Raw genomic sequence first — 19,067 nt, 5'->3', positions numbered from 1 at the left:
ATAACCAGTGTACACTTCAGCTACTGATCTTTCTGCACTCAGGAGAACTTCTTGGATGTCTCATATAATTATTGCTTATAAAGGTAAACACTGGGTAACCATAGCAACTTATTTTTAAATTAAAGATTTTCTCCCTTCAGCTTTTATAGTGCAGTAACTTGATAATAAATTTACCCCAGGGTCACCACATTATAGAAACCAGAAAGAACTGTAAAAAAATCTTGTCTCATTTTTTTTTTAAGAAGAGCAAAAATTCGGGGCTGGGGATGTGGCTCAAGCGGTAGCGCGCTTGCCTGGCATGCGTGCGGCCCGGGTTCGATCCTCAGCACCACATACCAACAAAGATGTTGTGTCCACCGAGAACTAAGAAATAAATATTAAAAAAAAAAAAACTCTCTCTCTCTCTTTCTCCTCTCTCACTCTCTCTTAAAAAAAAAAGGGCAAAAATTCTGCCTCTTTAAAATAATTTTACACCCTATATTATTTGTAATATTGGGGCTAAGTTTTCTCTAATATAGGTGGCAAATGAGCTTCAGGGTCTTATACATCATAGGCAAGCACTCTACCACTGAACTACACCCACCCCACAAGCCCTTAAAAACCAAATTTTAAATTTTATTTATCCTAGATTTGATAAAACACAAGTCAAATGCTAAAGGTGCTGCTAATCACATAAACCTTAGCTAAACATTATTCTTAATTTAAAAGAGATCAAAGAAAACCTCTAATTCAAACTGGCCTTCAATCCAGTCTGATATGATGAGTGACTGTGTTTAAACTACCTCATAAGGTAATAAAATTATGAAAAAAAAATTTTAAAAAACATTAATTTATAGTACTATATACTTGTTAAAATATTTCTCCTTTTTCCTTCACTTTTTGGCATATTAGCTATATTCCAGAAAACTTAACTTGTGCTGTTTGACTTGTTAAATTTTTTTTTATTCTTTTGAAAAAAATTATCTTTTAAAGACCTAAATCTACAAACAGTCACCTAAATATTGAATAAGACCTTATTTAAGTTCTTGTACATAACTCTTAAATCTATGCTTTCCTAGAAAGCCCATTCCACATTTGGTTTAACTGAAACTTACTATTTTCCTAAGCACATACTTTTCTAGCATTAACTGTTCTTTATATCTTGGGACTGCCTATGTGTATATGTTGGGAGGAAGGAAAGGAGAAGAATGAGTATTCCCCTAGCCCTCCATTTTAATTTTAAAATGCTACCTGTCTATCTACCTGTAAAAACACTGCTTCTTTTTAAGTATATGCCGCCTGATTAGGTAACCCTTTTTTCATTTCTTACTCCCCAGTTCACCTGGATCATAGCTGTCTGTCATCTAGGTGATCTCATTTCCTTATAGATAACATTTTGAACATCATACTATCTATTTAACAATGTCCACCCCAGTGATCATCTGTACTTGGTCGTAACAAACAGCATGTCATATATCAGAAAAACAAAACTTTAGCATTTTCTTCCAATGGCTTAATTTCTCCACCATTATGAACTAATCACAACACATTAACACTGGAAGATACTCTGAAGACTCTGCAGATTTTTAAGAGGGGAAAAAATCACTTATTCATACTTCATCTTAAAACAGACTAAAGGAAATCATTTTATAAATGCCACTTACATAATAAGTAAAATGTCAAATATTAAAAACAGTATACTTTAGAGCATGAAATAGTAAAATTACACCTTAATTTGACTTACTAAAATGAAAATTTTATCTTCAAATGTTTCTTATTATTCTTATTTTTCTCCTCTATGAAAAGCAAGACTAATTACTAGACATTGGCCAGACCCCATCTAGAGTGATGAATGAGACTAGAAGATATTCAAGGAAGGCAGCCAGAATGACAGTAAAATCTAGAAACCATATATTTCATAAGAGCCAATAAAGTTAAACAAGGTTTGCTGGGAAAGGAGTCAGTGAAATATGTCAGCTTTGAAATATATTAAGTATTGTCACAATAAAGAGATACCAGATTCCACAATTCTAAAGAGAAGACTAGGATCTATAAATAACAAACAGGAAGATAAAAATCTGGTTCAATGTAAGACACTACTTTGACCTAATGTTTTTTAAAATCTGAAGATAGAAAAGGATTGAGTACTCACATGGGGAAGGTACATCCCAGATAAACCATAGCTACCATGGTTGGAGGCACTTGTAACAACATGCCTGCAAAGTAGTTTTGTTTTGGTGGTGGGGAGGGTCAGGTAGTTTTTAATCCTACTTTCATGGATCAAAATCTGAGCAAAACAAATTAAATACTGAAATCACAAAGCTAAGAAGTAGGGAAAACGAATCCAGGTTTACCAGTCTCTACACATCACACAACTAAGAGAAGTTACATAAGTCACTGTTAAAGAAGCAGAGTTTTTAAATTGGTGAGAAGCAAGTATCACCTATTTGAAGACCCATTCAAAGTTAAGGTGCCAGAAACAAACAAACAAAAAAAAGTATTACTCCCTTCCATTTGTATTAATATTTTCTAGTTTAAAACTGCTTTCACATCTATTCTCATTTAAGCTAAGTTTAGATAACATTAATTCTTGGCATTCTAAACTTCAGAGAGAAAAAGGACAGCAAATTCCTTCTGTTTTACCTCCAAACATGCCTGTATTTTCAATTTTCCCCCATGCTCTTTCATTTATTCAACAGTCATTTTTTAAAATAATTCTTGGACTAGCCAAGTACCAAACCCCAATAATGAATTGATAGGGATACTCAAATCTGCAAATGGTCTCCCCATTTGCAGGGAAGAAAAGAAAGTTCATTTTAAAAAGGATTCAATTTCTTGGGCTGGAAAGGGTAGAGTGCTTCCCTAGCATGGATGAGGCCCTGAGTTCAATCCCCAGCACCACATACAAAAAAAAGTTTCCAACTTCTTATAGATCTTACTTTGTTAATTTTGATTTCTTTCCAAACAACTTGGATTTTAAAAATCAGCCCTCAGGGCTGGGGATGTGGCTCAAGCGGTAACATGCTGGCCTGGCATGCAACGGGGCGCTAGGTTGGATCCTCAGCACCACATAAAATAAAGATGTGTGTCCACCGAAAACTAAAAAGTAAATATTTAAAAATTCTCTCTCTTAAAAAAAAAAAAAAAAAAAAAAAAAGTCAGCCCTCAATGCTGTCTCTGTTCTTTTCTCTTGGCTTACAGAAAAAAATTCTGCCTCCTTATCAAGCTATCACTACATTTTTAATAATGTCATTCCATTATAACCTGGTTTCCTACAAACTAATCAAGTAAAATTACTCTAAGGTTACCAATGATAATCTACTGCAAAATTATTATTATTCAACTATTCTACACTACTGAATATCTCTTCCTGCTGCTTTTTCTTTTTTTCACCTATTTTTCTAAGCCTTCTTTTTTGGATCCATTCACTTGGTTTTTCTTTTATCACCCATTTTTTAAAATACTAGTTCTTAATGTGATATATATACACATGGAATATTACTCAGCCATAAATAAGAATGGAATTATGGCATTTGCTGGCAAATGGGTAGAGAATATTATCCTAAGCCAGTCCCCCCAAAACAAAGGCCAAATGTTCTCTGATATGTGGATGCTAATCCACAATAAGGGAGGGTAAGAAAGTACAAGAAGTTCACTGGATTAGACAAAGGGGAATGAAGGGAAGGTGAATAGGAGGAACAGGAAAGATAGTAGAAAAAATTGGACATAACTTTCCTATGCTCATATATGAATACATGAACAGTGTAACTCCAAATGATGTGCAGCCATAAGAATGGGATACAAATTGGAATGGGTTACACTTCACGTATGTATAATATGTCAAAATACACCCTACTATCATGTATATCTGAAAACAACAAAAATAAACAAACAAACAAAAATACCAGTTCTTTTCAGAAAGCTGCTTTTCTTTCTTTTCATCTACAATCTTCTTCTAGAAAATCTCATGCCAAAATTCAGCTTATCATCTCTATTTCACTCCCTTCAAAGTGTTCTTTTTCTGAATTTCCACGTTGATTAATAGTAATGGCATTATCATATACACTATAATCCAACACACAGTATACTTCCTTTAATTTATCTCCTATTTCCAATCACTAAGTTTTAAGCATTTAACTTATTATCTTCCTAAACTCTCTTTACTCACAGTGATCTACTTCACACCCATTTCGGTTCTTTTGCGCTATCATAACTACTTTTTAACTGGCTCCCCAACTCTTGACTGTCCTATTTCTATCCATCCTTGTGGAATTCCTTCCTTTAAGGAATGCCTCTGGTCTGCAGACACACAAGAAACCCAGGCCTGGTGAGAATACTACCTAAACTCATCCACATGTTATGTCTACTTTAGGAATGAGCCCATGACTGAAAACAGACAAGGTTTTCCTTAGGACTTCACTTTCCTGCCAAGGCTGTCATGAAAAATACTCTTTTCTCTTGGTATTGTGGGTAACAAAAATGTAAGTTAAATTGCCCATAGAAGTAGAGAGGGGAATACCGGTATCATCAAGTACTGGATCTACCTCTGCCTGCCTATCTCTACTGCCTGACCAATAAATAAATTCCTTTTACATTTAAGCCAGTTTGAATTAGATTCCTGTTATTTTTAGCCAGGGTGCTGATTAACAATACTCTGTATCACAAGTTACTTTTCTAAAATAGAGATTACATTATTTCTCTGCCTTTATTTAGCCAATTAAAGTGCAGTATCCTAATGACTTCCACCACTACCATACCTGTAAGTTTCACATACATGTGCTTGTTGCAATTCAAATATAACACACCATTCTCTGCAACTGTGCAATTGTTCTCTCTGCTCTCCTTCTACCTCCTTACCTACAAAAGATACGGTATTTGAATGAAATAAATTGGAAAGGGGTTTTGAATGCCACAGTAAAGCATACATTTTCACTCCCTTCATACCCTTCAGAATAAAGGGTATGTCATTAAAAGATTTTAAGTAAAAAAATGACATAATCAAACTTGTACAGTGAAGAAATTACTGTGGAAACAGTATCGTGACATAAAATAAGGTGACGCTAACAGCAAAGAAGGCTTTACGTAAGCTATTCCATAAATTCTTACAAAAGGCCCATGAAAGATAATGAAAGGAGTAAACTGGGACTTTTCTAGGGGGAAATAAACTGTGGACAACTATAAATAGCATCAATAAATCTGTCAGACATTAAGCTAGTGGTTATATTTTAATCTTATCTTTTTAACTTTTTTACATGTATTTTTAGTTGTAGATGCACAATACCTTTTATTTATTTGTGTATTTTTATGTGATGTGGAGGATTAAACCCAGTGCTTCACAAGTGCTCTACCACTAAGCTACAACCTCAGCCCACTTATTTTTAATTTTTGCAAAAAAACAAAAAAAGATATAAGAAAAAAATTTCTTATTAAAATATACAAATCAAGATTTATTTTTTTAAATATTTTTTAGTTGTCAATGGATCTTCTATTTTACTTATTTATTTATATGCTGTGCTGAAGATCGAACCCAAGATCTCTTACATACCAGACAAATGCTCTCTGCCACTGAGACACATCCCCAGCCCATAAATCAAGATTTAAATGACAACCTAAATGTTGACCAATAAAATAATGATTTAAAATATAATATATACTCTTACAATGGAATCACATATTATATTTAGAAATAAAACAAAAAAATTTTTTTTGCAGTGCTGGCAACTGAACCTCAGGGTCTAATGTGCTAGGCAAGCACTCTACCACTGAACTACACACCCTCAGCGCCTAGAAACCACTTTTTAAAAAGGTTTCTAAAAACATGAGATCATACTTCTGTATACAAAATAATCTTAATTATGTTAAATAATTAAAAATGTTTTCTGGTTTGTTTGTTGTTGTTGGTACCAGAAATTGAACCCAGGGGCTCTCAACCACTGAGCCACAACCCCAGACCTTTTTATTTTTTGAGAAAGGGTCTCACTAGAGCTGGGGATATAGCTCTGTTGGTAGAGTGCTTGCCTCACATGCACAAGGCCCTGAGTTCAATCCCCAGCAACCCCCATCCAAAGTAATGAAGAAAGGATCTCACTAAGTTGCTCAGGGCCTTCTAAGTTGCTGAGACTGGCTTGAACGCTTTTGATCCTCCTGTATCGGCCTCCTGCCACCTGATTTTACAGGTGTGTGCCACCGCACTGCAAAGTTTTTTTTAAAAGCAACCATAGATCAGTTATGCTAGCATCAAGATTATGGGTAATTTATTCTATCATTCATATGTCCACATATTTAGTTTTTTTCCTAAGAAATTTTAGTTCTTAATCATGATTCTTATTTGCTAAACTTAATCACTTATGGGCAAGAAAAATACAGCCTCGAAGGGTTAAATGACAAAAGTGCCTACTATCAAAACTTTCTTAAAAATTAGTTATACATGATTGCATAATGTATTTAATTTCACTGTACACAAATGGAGCACAACTTTTCATTTCTATGGTTTTACAGGATGCAGAGTCTCACCATTTGTCCGTCTCATTCTACCATCTCTACCAAAACTTAAAACACTGCCTATATTAAGAATTACTGCTATGAAGCAAACTGATAAAGCCAAAGTTATTTAACCCAAAGCTCCTGTGAACCTTAAAGGCAAACCAAGGCTGTTGGGCCTTTAAGCTTTCTCAAGCCAGACACAATAGCACATGACTACAATCCCAACGACTTGGAATACTGAGGCAGGAGGATCTCAAGTTCTAGGTCAGCCTCAGTAACTTAGGAAGACCAGTCTCAAAAAAGAAAAGGGTTGGGGATATAATTCAGCAGCAGAACACCCCTGGGTTCCATACCTAGTACTGCAAGCAAAAAAATAAAATAAAATAAAACCATTCCTGAAAAGCTATCAAATATAGCTAGTGAAGAGCAGACTATAAGAAGGGTAACTTAAGATGCTTATTTTCATAACTTTGTTTCTTCCCTGAATTGAAAATCTCCATAGTCTTGTTACAACTCAAATGAATTCTACACACATCTAAGTATTCAACTCATTCAAACAGAATGATTGGCAAAAAGTCATTTGGTAGCTTAAAATGCAGAATTTGAATATAATATCTGTGAAAAACAAGGCTTCAATGAAGGAGTTTGAATGGCTACTGGTTAGGAGAAAAAGACAAATGATCAATCATCAAGGACAGTTTTCAAAACCAGAGCTAATTGGGTTTTTTAACATCACATATTTTAAAAATGGTGGTCTTATTATATGACATTTAGTATTACCTATTTAACTCACAATAGGGTGCTTGTTTCACATGTGAACACCCTGAGTTTGACACCAAGCACAAAAAAAATAATACTGCCTAAAAAATTGAAACATCTAAAATATTTAAAGGAGAGATCAAAGATTATATTAGAAAATAGTCAGATATAGCTCTTAGTCACTTCATATACAAGTGTTTTTTTTAAAGTACATACATTTAACTTGCATATTATAACATGTGCTGATTATTTTACTAGTTAAATTTGCTTATCTGCATATAACCACAATCTTAATTGCATGATGATTTCTGAAATTTGTTTTAAAATCATAAGTATTCAATCATACTAAATGTACAGATTAACAGGCTTCACTGTGACATTTCCATATATGCACACATGCTGTCGTTTTATCCACCCTCCCCACTACCTTCTCTTGGTCGTCCTTTCATTCCCTTTAAGAAAGTTTAGTTTACAAAAACCAATGCAAAAGCACCATCAAGTGGTAAAAGATGGTAACTGCAATGTGTATACACAGATGACAGAAAAAGCAATTACATCTCAGGACTCTAAATGGTCTTCAAAGCACATTATCAGTAAAGGAAAAATGGGCTATATGAAACTGATGGTGCTTTCTATTTGTTACTATTTTTCCAATCAAATATCATCCCTACTATTGAAAGTTTTACAGGTTGCTTGGTTTTCTGTCTTGTCCACCCATGACTCAAATGCCAGTTTTAGGAAAGGGCCATTACAAGATTCATCCAAAGCCTTTATTAAGACAGAGGCTGTAAAATGGTTTCTATAGAAAATAAAGTGTGCTAGGAGAGAAATTTTCAATAGATTTCTAGAAACCCAACAGCCACCCCAGGTAATAAAAATTAGTTTTATCCTATGAACTTACAAAAAAAAAAAAAAAAAAAAAACTAAACCAAACCAAACAAACAAATGTGGTCATGTGGTAGTTAATCTAAGCCTTTTTGAACAAAGGTAAGGAAGATTCAGTTATACAGACATTAGAATTTTTAATACAAATCTTGAATGTGATCATAATTACTACAATTTAATGTTCCTAATAATCTCATACTCTCCTACAATAGATGGATAAAATCTCTCCATCTTCAACATAAAAGCTTTCTAATCACCTCTTCTTAAAAACAAAAAGTTTAATACAACAAAGAATAAATTATAACAAAAACCAGTAAAGGTGATTTTCAAAAAAAAAATTTTGCTTTAAGTCTATTTAATATTAAATGGTATTACTGTTTGGCAATTATAAGATTCTTAAATTTAAAGGACTACAGCTTTGTAATGATGTGAGAAACCAATTACTGGGCCATAATTCCTTCTTTCATATTCTATAAATCTTTGAATATGTTTCAATTTCAAATGAGAAGCTTAACAAATGATACCCAAGCTATCAAACAACATATGATGTCTTTACTAGTGCCCTCAGACTAACATCTCTAGAGTTTAAAACTACTTTCATAAAAATACACAGGTCATTCAGATCATCAAGGTCCTCCAATGATTACTAAATGACTGATAAAGTGTGTGCACCACGGAACATTTAACATGCGAGAGAATGAACTTTAACCTCATAGGATAAAAGGATGAAAACATTTAGCAACTTATTAGTTTTTCAAGACAAAATAAAACTAATCAACTAGTCTTAATACCATTCATTATTTTCAGCTATTTAACATTTTATTCTCCAAGCCACAACAAAGAAATATCAGCTTTATAAACCTCCTCCACTGAAAATAGAATTTGAATTTAAAAATTGCTATATATCAGTAAGTCTTCTACTACCACTGGGCTCACTATTACACATAAAATATCTTCAACAAAGGATTTTGCCTGATACTAAGTATTTATTCACATATAGTTAGGTATGAGTTTACCTTGTGAGGAGGCATAAATAGCAACACACTAATGAAATACAAAGATCTGCCTGTATTACTTCAGAGACTACTAGAAAATAACCTACCATAAAAGGAATTCCCATACTATTTTCCTCTGGTAGAAGCAGTAGTTGTATTGTTTCAATTCCAATCACAGGCCTGTGGCAGAAAACAGATATCAAAAGCAAGAATATGCTGACGCTAGAAATGAAGGGCTATGTTACAAATAACTACTATCTTTTAAAAACCCTGAATTTTTACATAATACTTAAAATTTACTTTGCATTTTACTAATTCAGAAATTTAGCTTTATCCTTTTATCAAGAAAGAAAATTACTATTCTGTGTATAACTTAAAAAAAAAAAAAAGGCTTTCTCTATACATAAAACAATCTTTATTGGATTCCCAGAAGAGACTATAAAGGTGAATTTCTTAAAATTCTTAACAAATTGTCCTCAAAATTCTTAAAAACACATACACACAAAAACCTATTTAAATGTATTCAATAATACATGCAACTTCTTACTAATTAACAACTGTATATTTATCCATGGGATGTCAACCTAAGAAACTGCCTATGAAGTATAATAAAATATTCAATTTTTAAAGTTCTCAAAATGTAAAACATTCATTTTAGAAATACATAAATTTAATAAATCACAATATCATCTCCCACAGATAAACACTGGTAGTTTCTATGTATATTCTTTTTTAAAATTCTAGGATAATTTATTATTTAGTAACGGGCTTTTCCCCAGATGTCTTCACTCAACAATGTGAATTTTACTCATGTCCTTAAATATTCCTTTATAACACTCTGAATGACTATTACATAAAGTTCTATTAAAAAATAATAGCTTACTGGACTAGGGTTATAGCTCAGTGGTAGAGTACTTGCCTCGCAAGTGTGAAGCCCTGGGTTCAGTGCCAGCACCACGTAAAAATAAACAAATAAAAATAAAGATATTATTGTCCATCTACAACTAAAAAATATATATATTTTTTAAAAAAGTAATAGCTTACTAAAACATGGTGGCACATGCCTGTAAGCCCAGCAACTATGGAGGTTGAGACAGGAGAATCACAAGTTTGAGGCCAGCCTCGGCAACTTAGTGAGACTCTGTCTCAAAAAAAAAAAAAAAAAAAAAAAGGCTGGGCATATAGCTCAGTGGTAAAGCACCCCTGAGTTTAATCACTACCACCTCCCTAAAAAAAGTAATAGCTTATTGTACATAACCAATTTATTTCCTAAGATTAAATATTTGGGTTGCTTTAAAATATATATATATATATATATATGGGCTTACCTAGCATGTATGAGGCACTGGGATTGATCCTCAGCACCACATAAAAATAAAGGTATTGTGTCCAAGTACAACTAAAAAATATTTAAGCAAATATATAATGAATAATTTTTCTAAGAATAACATATTTTATACAATAACTATCCCAGAATAAAAGTAAATTTCATACCAGCTAATTTTAGTGAAGCTTGTTTTCTTTTTACTGGGGATTGAACTCAGGGGCACTCAGCCACTGACCCACATCCCCAGCCTTTCTTTGTATCTTATTTAGAGACAGGGTCTCACTGAGTTGCTTAGTGCCTTACTTTTGCTGAGACTGGCTTTGAACTCACGAACCTCCTGCCTCCACTGAGATTACAGGCATGCACCACCATGCCAGACTGAAGCTTATTTTCAAATAAATAAAATGAGGCCTTAAATAATTATGAAGCCTTAATTTTCAGGTGCAATGACCTGAAAAGAACAAATGTCAGAATTAAATTCTCTATTTAAAAATAAACAAAAAAGAGGCTTCCAATCACAGTTATTAGTCCGGAAGAACCATGAGTTTTTAATCAACTTCATCATAGTAATTATCTGCTAATGCCCTCCCATACTTTTCCAAAATAAGTAGAAACCATTCTATTCACTCTGGAGAAAGAAGGTTAGCTTTAGTTCTAAACATACTAAAATATGTTATTTCTCTTTTGTCAAAATTATTTATGAGCAAATTAAGTTTATGGAAAAAAATCACATGAATATTATTTTTAGTATATGCTCTACAGTATGTGATACACCAGGTAATATAATTAGTGCCATTTGGTGGTGGCAAATATAAAATAAATTTCCTCTCTATTTATTGCATTATTAGCAACACAAAGGCAAAATATTGCCGGAGTTCCATATTTTATACAAGAATTTCAAATGCAAAAGGGGACTTTATAGGTTTTCACAATTACATTTTAATCTTATATTAATAGTTAAGCTGAAATCCCATGGGCAAATTTCTGATCAGCCTTCTTGTACAATAGCATTTACCAATAAAATTTAATTACCTCAAATATTATGGAACTCTTGACATTTATCAAACAGCATGTAAATTCAATGACTTTTTCCTCTGTACTAAACTTTTTGTAAAAATTCTTTTGTAAAAATTACATTTTTCTCCCTTTAACCAAAGGCAGCTAGCTAGCTTAGCATCCTACCGTCACAAATACTTATTCAACAACTGTTTGTTAATAACTACTTTTTTGCTAAGTGCAAGGATTATAACATTGAACTGGAGAAATTTCTTCTGGCTTCATGAAGCTTACACAAAATCTTCACGTCTTTGGTCCTGATTTGAAATATGGGGTAGTAAAACACCAGCCCTCCATCTATAATTTACAATGAAAAAAATACCAAGCACACATGAAAAAAATTAGATTAAGGAAATACAACAGTTTTTTCCCCCTATTATGACTTCCTTAATAGTTTTCTGTTGAAATACTGAATTATTTCAGAAGAAAAAATGTTTGGTGCCCTTCAACTAAAATATTTAAGTTAAAAAAGTATGCAGATAATCTTCTCACACAAAATTATCACAAAGCAAAGTATGCCTCACTCCTCAGTAATTTATATAATTACTGCCAAAGTAAATGTCAAGAGGCTAGGATCACAAATGAATTCAAACCGAGATTAAAGTTGTACATAATAGATTTATCACAGAATTAAACATATCCTAAGGCTGTAAAAGCCCAGACTTTCTCAGAGTGAACATTCAAAGCAAGGAGGGGTTGTATCTCATTCACATCAGTATACACAACTCTATGATTTTGCTTAAACATGTGACAAGTGACAAGCATTTTCTCATGAATGAACATTTCACATACTAATGATTCTACCTTCTTGGCAGAAGTACTTTTTTTTTTTGGTTTTGTTTTTTTGTCCCAACTAGAAACAAGATTCTTGTAGGTTATAAACTAATATCATCAGTTTCACACAATCCAAACTAATACAAAATATTTATAACATAAATTCCCAGAAAGTAGGTACCACTACTTACTCCCATTAAAAGCCCATCCAATCTACTCAGGAAGATGTAAATGTAAAAGGTAAAACTACAAAGCAGTGTAATAAGTACCTTCATAGAAGTCCTATGTATACATGTCTGTAAGAAGGAGAAATACATACATGCATACAAGTATATTAGAAATCATGAGATATACTAGTCAACAAATGATATCAGGAAATTGGTAAGCAACTGAAAAAAAATCCTTTCAACAGAATTCCTTTGCCAAGTGATCACTAAACTGAGATTTACATACTTAAAAAATATAATGAAAGTACCAGGAAAGTACTGACTGATTTCAGCCTAAGATGGGAAACATGGCAGGGATGTTCTTCTCTCTTACCGCTCATAGAAGATCTAGAACTGTAATACAGCTATAATAAGAAATAAAAGACCAATAATTTAGAAAGTAAAGTATAAAACTGTAAACAACATGAGAGTCTCTGAAGAAAATTCCATGGAATCTACATAAAAGTTCCTACAAGTAAATAAATAAATTTAGCAAACTTATAGGTTATAATTTTTATTTCTACATACTATTAATGAACTAGAAATAAAAATTTAAAGTATCACTTGTAATAATGATACTATTCACAATAACACCAAAAAAACAAAAACAAAACAACAAAAGACCCAACCTGGAAATACTATGGTATTTAACAAAATGTGTTCAAAATCTTTATGTTAAAAACTACAAAATAGAGGGCTGGGAATGTGGCTCAAGCGGTAGCGTGCTCGCCTGGCTTGCGTGCGGCCCGGATTCGATCCTCAGCACCATGTACAAACAAAGATGTTGTGTCTGCCAAATACTAAAAAATAAATATTAAAATCCTTTCTCTCTCTCCCTCCCTCTCTCTAAAACAAAACAAAACAAAACAAAAAAACTACAAATAGAGACTGAGGGGTATAACTTAGTGAAACAGCACCTTTGCTTAGCATGCTTGAGGTCCTGGGTTTAACCCCACCAATGAAAAAAAAAACAAAACAAAACAATAACAAACACCAAAAAACTATAAAATATTGGTGAAAGAGATCAAAGAAAGTGTTTATAAGAAATATGATACTCATGAATGGGAGGACTCAATATTCTTAAAATGTCGATTTTTTCCTCATTTAATCCATACATGAAATGCAATCCCACTCAAAATCCCAGTGGGCTTCTTGAGGAAGAAATCATTAAAAGTTATTCAAAAATTCACACTGAGGCTGGGGATATAACTCAGCTGATAGAGTGCCTGCCTCACATGCACAATGCCTTGGGTTCAATCTCAAGCACCACCAAAAACAAAACAAAACGAAACAAAACAAAACACAACACTGAATGGAAAAGGACCTCAAAGAGCCCAAAACAAATTAAAAAAAAAAAAAAAAAAAGTTTGGGGTGAGGGTGCTGGGGTTGTGGCTCAGTGGTACAGAGCTTGCCTAGCATGTGTGAATTGAAAGTTCCTAGCACCGCACATAAATGAATGAATAAAATAAAGATCCATCAACATCTTAAAAAATAAATAAACTAGGCACATAGTGGCACTGTAAGTCCAGTGACTCAGGAGGCTGATACAGAAGGACCACAAGTTCAAGACCAGCCTCAGCTATTTAAAAAGACCCTATCTGAATATAAAAAGGACTGGGGAGGCTAGGCATGGTGGTACACACATGAAATCCCAGTGACCTAAGAAGCTGAAGCAAAAGGATTGCAAGTTTGAGGTCAACCTGGGCAACATAGCAATACCCTGTATCTAAACAACAACAACAACAACAAAAAACCCAGCTGGGGTTTAAGTTCGATGGTAGAACAACCCTGGATTCAATCCCCAGTAGTGCAAAAATGAAAAAAGATAAATAAAGCTGGAGGATTCACATTACCAGAAAGATATAGCAATCAAGACACTGTGATACTAGAGGACAGATAGATCTATAGAACCATACAAATGCAACCAATAGATTTTTTTTTTAAAGAAAGAGGAGAGAGAGAGAGAGAGAGAGAGAGAGAGAGAGAGAGAGAGAGAGAGAGAGAGAGAGAATTTTTTTAAATATTTATTTTTCAGTTCTCGGCAGACACAACATCTTTGTTTGTATGTGGTGCTGAGGATCGAACACGGGCCGCACGCATGCCAGGTGAGCGAGCTACCACTTGAGCCACATCCCCAGCCCACCAATAGATTGAAAAAAAGTACAATAATTTTTAAAACATGAATACTTTTTCCAACAAATGAACAACACATTTAGAAAATAAGAATAACAGAGATGTTTGCTTACATAGTTGTATAAATTCTAGGTATCAACAAATTATACTTAGTTGGGTATATTAAGGGGAATCAGATAACTCAGGGATAATGTGGACGGAAGTGAAGGAGAACAATTTTATATTCATAACCTTCCTATTCCTTTGTAATTATATGATTGTGAAAATTGACTCTTTTAGGGGATGGGGTACTGAGGATTGAACCCAGGCGCACTTAACCATTGAGCTACGCCCCCATCCCTTTTTACTTTTTGAGACAGGGTATTACTAAATTGTTGAGGCTGGCCTCGAACTTGGGATCTTCCCGTTTCAACCTCCCAAGTTGCTAGGATTACAGGTACATGCCACCTTGTCCAGCTAAAATTTAATCTTAAAAGTTGATAAGTCAGATGCATATCAATAGTAAGATTATGTAGAACACTGTTTCACACCCATGAGGCATAAAGCCTTGGGTTTGATTCTCAGCATGCATGCACACATCCTCCATCCCTCAAAAGAACTTTTGAGTAGATCTATGCTAACAAACCTTTGAAAGGTATGTGACACAAGGAAAATAAAAATGCAAATGGATTAGCTTTAAAATACTCCCCAACTGTTGATAATTGCTGATGCTGGGTAATCAATTCATAGGAACTCATTAGTGTTTTTTCTGTATAACCAAATGTTTAAGAATTATATTAAAAGGCCAGATGTGGTGGTGCATGCCTGTAGTTACAGTTACATGGGAAGCTGAGGCAGGAAGACCACTTCAGTGAAGGAATTCAAGGCCAGTCTAGGCAACATAGTGAGACCCTGAATGAGAGAGAGAGAGAGAGAGACAGACAGACAGACAGACAGACAGACACACACACACACACACAGAGGGAGAGGGGGGTAGAGGGAGGAGTGAGAGGAGAAAGAATTATATTAAAAATTAAAGTAAGAAAGTCAATTATTTATGATAAAATACAATTATTCTACTCACAGATAACGCTATTTTATAAAGAGGATCCCCTCCCCTGACAAAAAAGAAATGTTAAAGCACTTAGGTCCAAAATTTATTCACTATATTTTATAGCATTGCATGTATCAGCCAATTGAAATAATCTAAGAGATGTGATAAATCTAAATCAGGATTTCTCAGTATTAGCACTATCAATATTTTAGGACATACTTTGTCATGGAGTTTTGTCCCACACATTGTAGGGTATTTAGCAGAATCTATGGATACTACCTACAAGGTATAACTCATTCCAATATGGTAGCCAGAAATGTCTCTAGATACTGACAAAAAGGCTACCAGTGAACAATACTGCCTCCTGTTGAGAAACACTAAACTAAATTAATGATTTCTTAGAATAATAAGTCATACTATAAAAAGCAAAAAAAAAAAAAAAAGGAAAAAAAAGCAATAGTTATGTTCCTCAAAATTTCAAATATACAATCTGTACACGTGGAAAAATGACAAGTCATATCCTATTTGAATCAAATGTATGATATGTCAAGATCATTGTATTGTCTTGAACAACTAATAAAAAAATAAATAAAATTTAAAAAAAGAACCTAAGCAACTTAGCAAGACCCTGTCTCAAAATAAAAATATTAAAAAAGACAAAAAAAAATCTCAAATATAACTTGAATAAAACGACATCAGACTAGCTAGCAACAGACAAGGTATTTTCTCTATCTTAATATCAGTACAAAACTCAAATTGTTTAAGATTTACCTTTTTAAAAAGTGTAAATATATACATTACTTTTAAACACAATATACTAAGCAAAGTAAGCTTTTAATGACTCAAGAAAATGAACAATACATCCATTTACATTCAGTTCACTCTAAAAAAGTGGGAGTGACATCACAAAATATGGCAGAGTAGGGATTCTAGGACTCCATCCCTCCAAGGCAAGGAATAAATTGGCAAAAACTATCAGAATCAACATTTTCACATATTAGAGTCTAATCAAAATCTTACAAAAAATAACAGAACGCCTAGTGAAAAAAGAAACTGCTTCAAGTTCTGTGGCATTTTATTTACCTACTTACTACTCCAAAACTTCTCTAAATGGCTGCAGCCATGATAATAGCATCTCACATTGGTGCAGTTGTTGGTTCCAGAGATACCAACGTGGACCTTATGCTCAAAGATCTGTGGTTGTTTTTTGAACAATATAGGGAACTGGCTCAAAGACTTATAGTTCCATAAGCCTTGGATATTCTTAAAACTGAAGCAGCTTCCCGAATGGTATTTATTCAAAGTATTAAAGGGAAATGTTTAGCTATGGCCACATGTGGTAAGATATAACATTTGGGGTAAGAAACAGATCTAAAAACCTGGAAAGGAAGGGGATAGGATAGGAGATAAATACTTAAGGGAATAAAGGCTCTGGAAACACTCTCTATATATCAAAATCTAGAAGGCACAAACATGCCTAGGGCTAGACACGTGCACAGAAAATATCCAAAAAGACCCCCCAATTTTTATTTATTTACTTTAACTTCTGGGGGAACTTTCAATTCTGTATAAGGCAGAGCTAGAAGTTGTTTGGCTGAGCACTGAATGCCCTAACACAGAAGCATTCCACAAAGACCAGGGGAGGTTTTGGTTATTTTTTGACTCAGGTGTTTAAGAAAATCTCTGTCAAAACTGTCAACTCAGAGAAGGGAACAGAGAATTCAGTTATTACATGCAACAAAGAATATAGACTGCCACCAAAAAAAGTTTAGGAGTCATTAAAAAACCCTTAAGCAATAATAATAATCCCTGGGGAAGGGGGGAGAATTGGATTTCCTATTATAATATTCAAAATGTCCCAGTTTCCAACAGGAAAATTTAAGGCATGCAATAAACACAAACGTAGATCTGCTCAAAGGTGTGTGTGTGTGTGTGGGGGGGTGTGATTAATAGAAACTGTCCCTAGGAAAGCAATAAATACTGGATGTATTAGACAAAGACTTTAAATCAACTGTCTTAAATATGCTCAAAGAACTAAAGGAAATGCTGGACAAAGAACTAAAACGAACCAGAAAAATGTCTCTCCAAATATAGAATATCAATATCAATAAACAGAAATTATAAAAAGGAGCCAAATAAAAATTCTGGAGCTAAAAAGTATAATTAGAGTGAGAATAAAAAAGCCAGTTATTTGGAAAGATCAACAAAACTGACAAAACCTTTTGCTAGACTAACAAAGAAAAAGGGGAAGAGATTCAAATTACCAAAATTAGAAACAAAAGTGGGCATAATCATTACTATCCATCTTAAGGGAAAAAAAGTTACTACCGTTAGGGTAGTATTATATATCCATCTACATGAAGTGGACAAACTTCTAGAAACACATAAGCTACTAAACCTGACACTGAATAGAAAACCTGAACAGACCCACAACAACAAGAGATCAAGTAAGTAATCAAAAGCCTCCCTATAAAGAACAGTCTAGGACCAGAGGGCTTCACTGATGATGTCTACTAAAAATTTACCAAAAATTAACCTCAAGTCTTCTGAAAATAGAAGAATGACTTTCTTCAATGAACAGAGCTGGAACAAATGAACAGCCACATTCTTTGAGGCCAGCATTATTATCCTGATACCACTGCTAGAAAAAAACATTATATAAAAAAAAAACCAACACTGACCAAAATCCTTTATGAATAGATGTAAAAACATCTGCAAAATACTAGCAAATCAAATTCAGTAGCATAAAAAAGAGAATTATAAACCATGACCAAATGGAATTTATCACAAGAATGCAAGGTGGTTCAACATTGCATTTAAAAAATCAATACTATATCATATTCATAGAATGGAATGAAAAAGCACACAATAATTCCAATAATGTAGAGAAAAAGCTTCTGACAAAATACGATGTCATAATAAAACACTCAACAAACTTAAAGTAGAAAGAAACTTCCTTACCACAATAAAGAACATTTATAAACAAAACAAAAAGACCTACAGCTAATACCACACCTAAAGGTAGGAAACTCAATGACTTTTTCCCACCAAAGATCAGTTACAAGATAAGGATGTACACTTTTACCACTTCTATGTAACACTGTGCTATAAATTCTATCCAGTTAACTATGTAAGAAAATGAAATAAAATCCATTCAAATTGGAAAGGAAGCAGTAAAACTACAAAACAAAACCAGTCCTCTAGTTGCAAGTATGACCTTACATATAATCTTAGAATAAAAAACCATCAGAACTAATGAATGAATTTAGCAAATTTGTAGTCTATATGGTCAATTCACAAAATCTATTCCTTCCATACACCACCAATGAACAATCCTAAATTAAGAAATTAATTCCAATTAAAATGGAGAAAATACACCATCTGTTGTTAGCTAGTCTAATGTCATTTTATTAATACAGCAAAGTTAACTCACTGG

At 33.5% G+C, this 19,067-nt stretch overlaps 1 protein-coding gene across 13 annotated transcripts in view; it reads right to left on the bottom strand.

The window, feature by feature from the left end:
• The window catches only part of Ankrd28 (ankyrin repeat domain 28), a 179,703-nt gene that overhangs the window by 131,957 nt on the left and 28,679 nt on the right, over nucleotides 1-19,067 (bottom strand). For 6 of the 13 annotated variants that reach the window (XM_078038325.1, XM_013361729.4, XM_078038331.1 and 3 more), the window contains one exon: nucleotides 9,209-9,281. The exons of 6 other annotated variants lie outside the window; for them this stretch is intronic. In XM_078038325.1, coding sequence (XP_077894451.1) covers nucleotides 9,209-9,226 — 18 coding nt within the window. In that variant the 5' untranslated portion in view covers nucleotides 9,227-9,281. Of the gene's footprint in view, nucleotides 1-9,208; nucleotides 9,282-10,020; nucleotides 10,038-19,067 lie in introns of all 13 variants that reach the window. One more of the 13 variants, XM_078038326.1, reaches the window with a different exon arrangement.

This window comes from Ictidomys tridecemlineatus, chromosome 2, assembly GCF_052094955.1.
Source record: "Ictidomys tridecemlineatus isolate mIctTri1 chromosome 2, mIctTri1.hap1, whole genome shotgun sequence".
In the NCBI taxonomy this organism is placed as follows: Eukaryota; Metazoa; Chordata; class Mammalia; order Rodentia; family Sciuridae; genus Ictidomys; species Ictidomys tridecemlineatus.
This window is presented reverse-complemented; position numbering and strand designations above follow the sequence as displayed.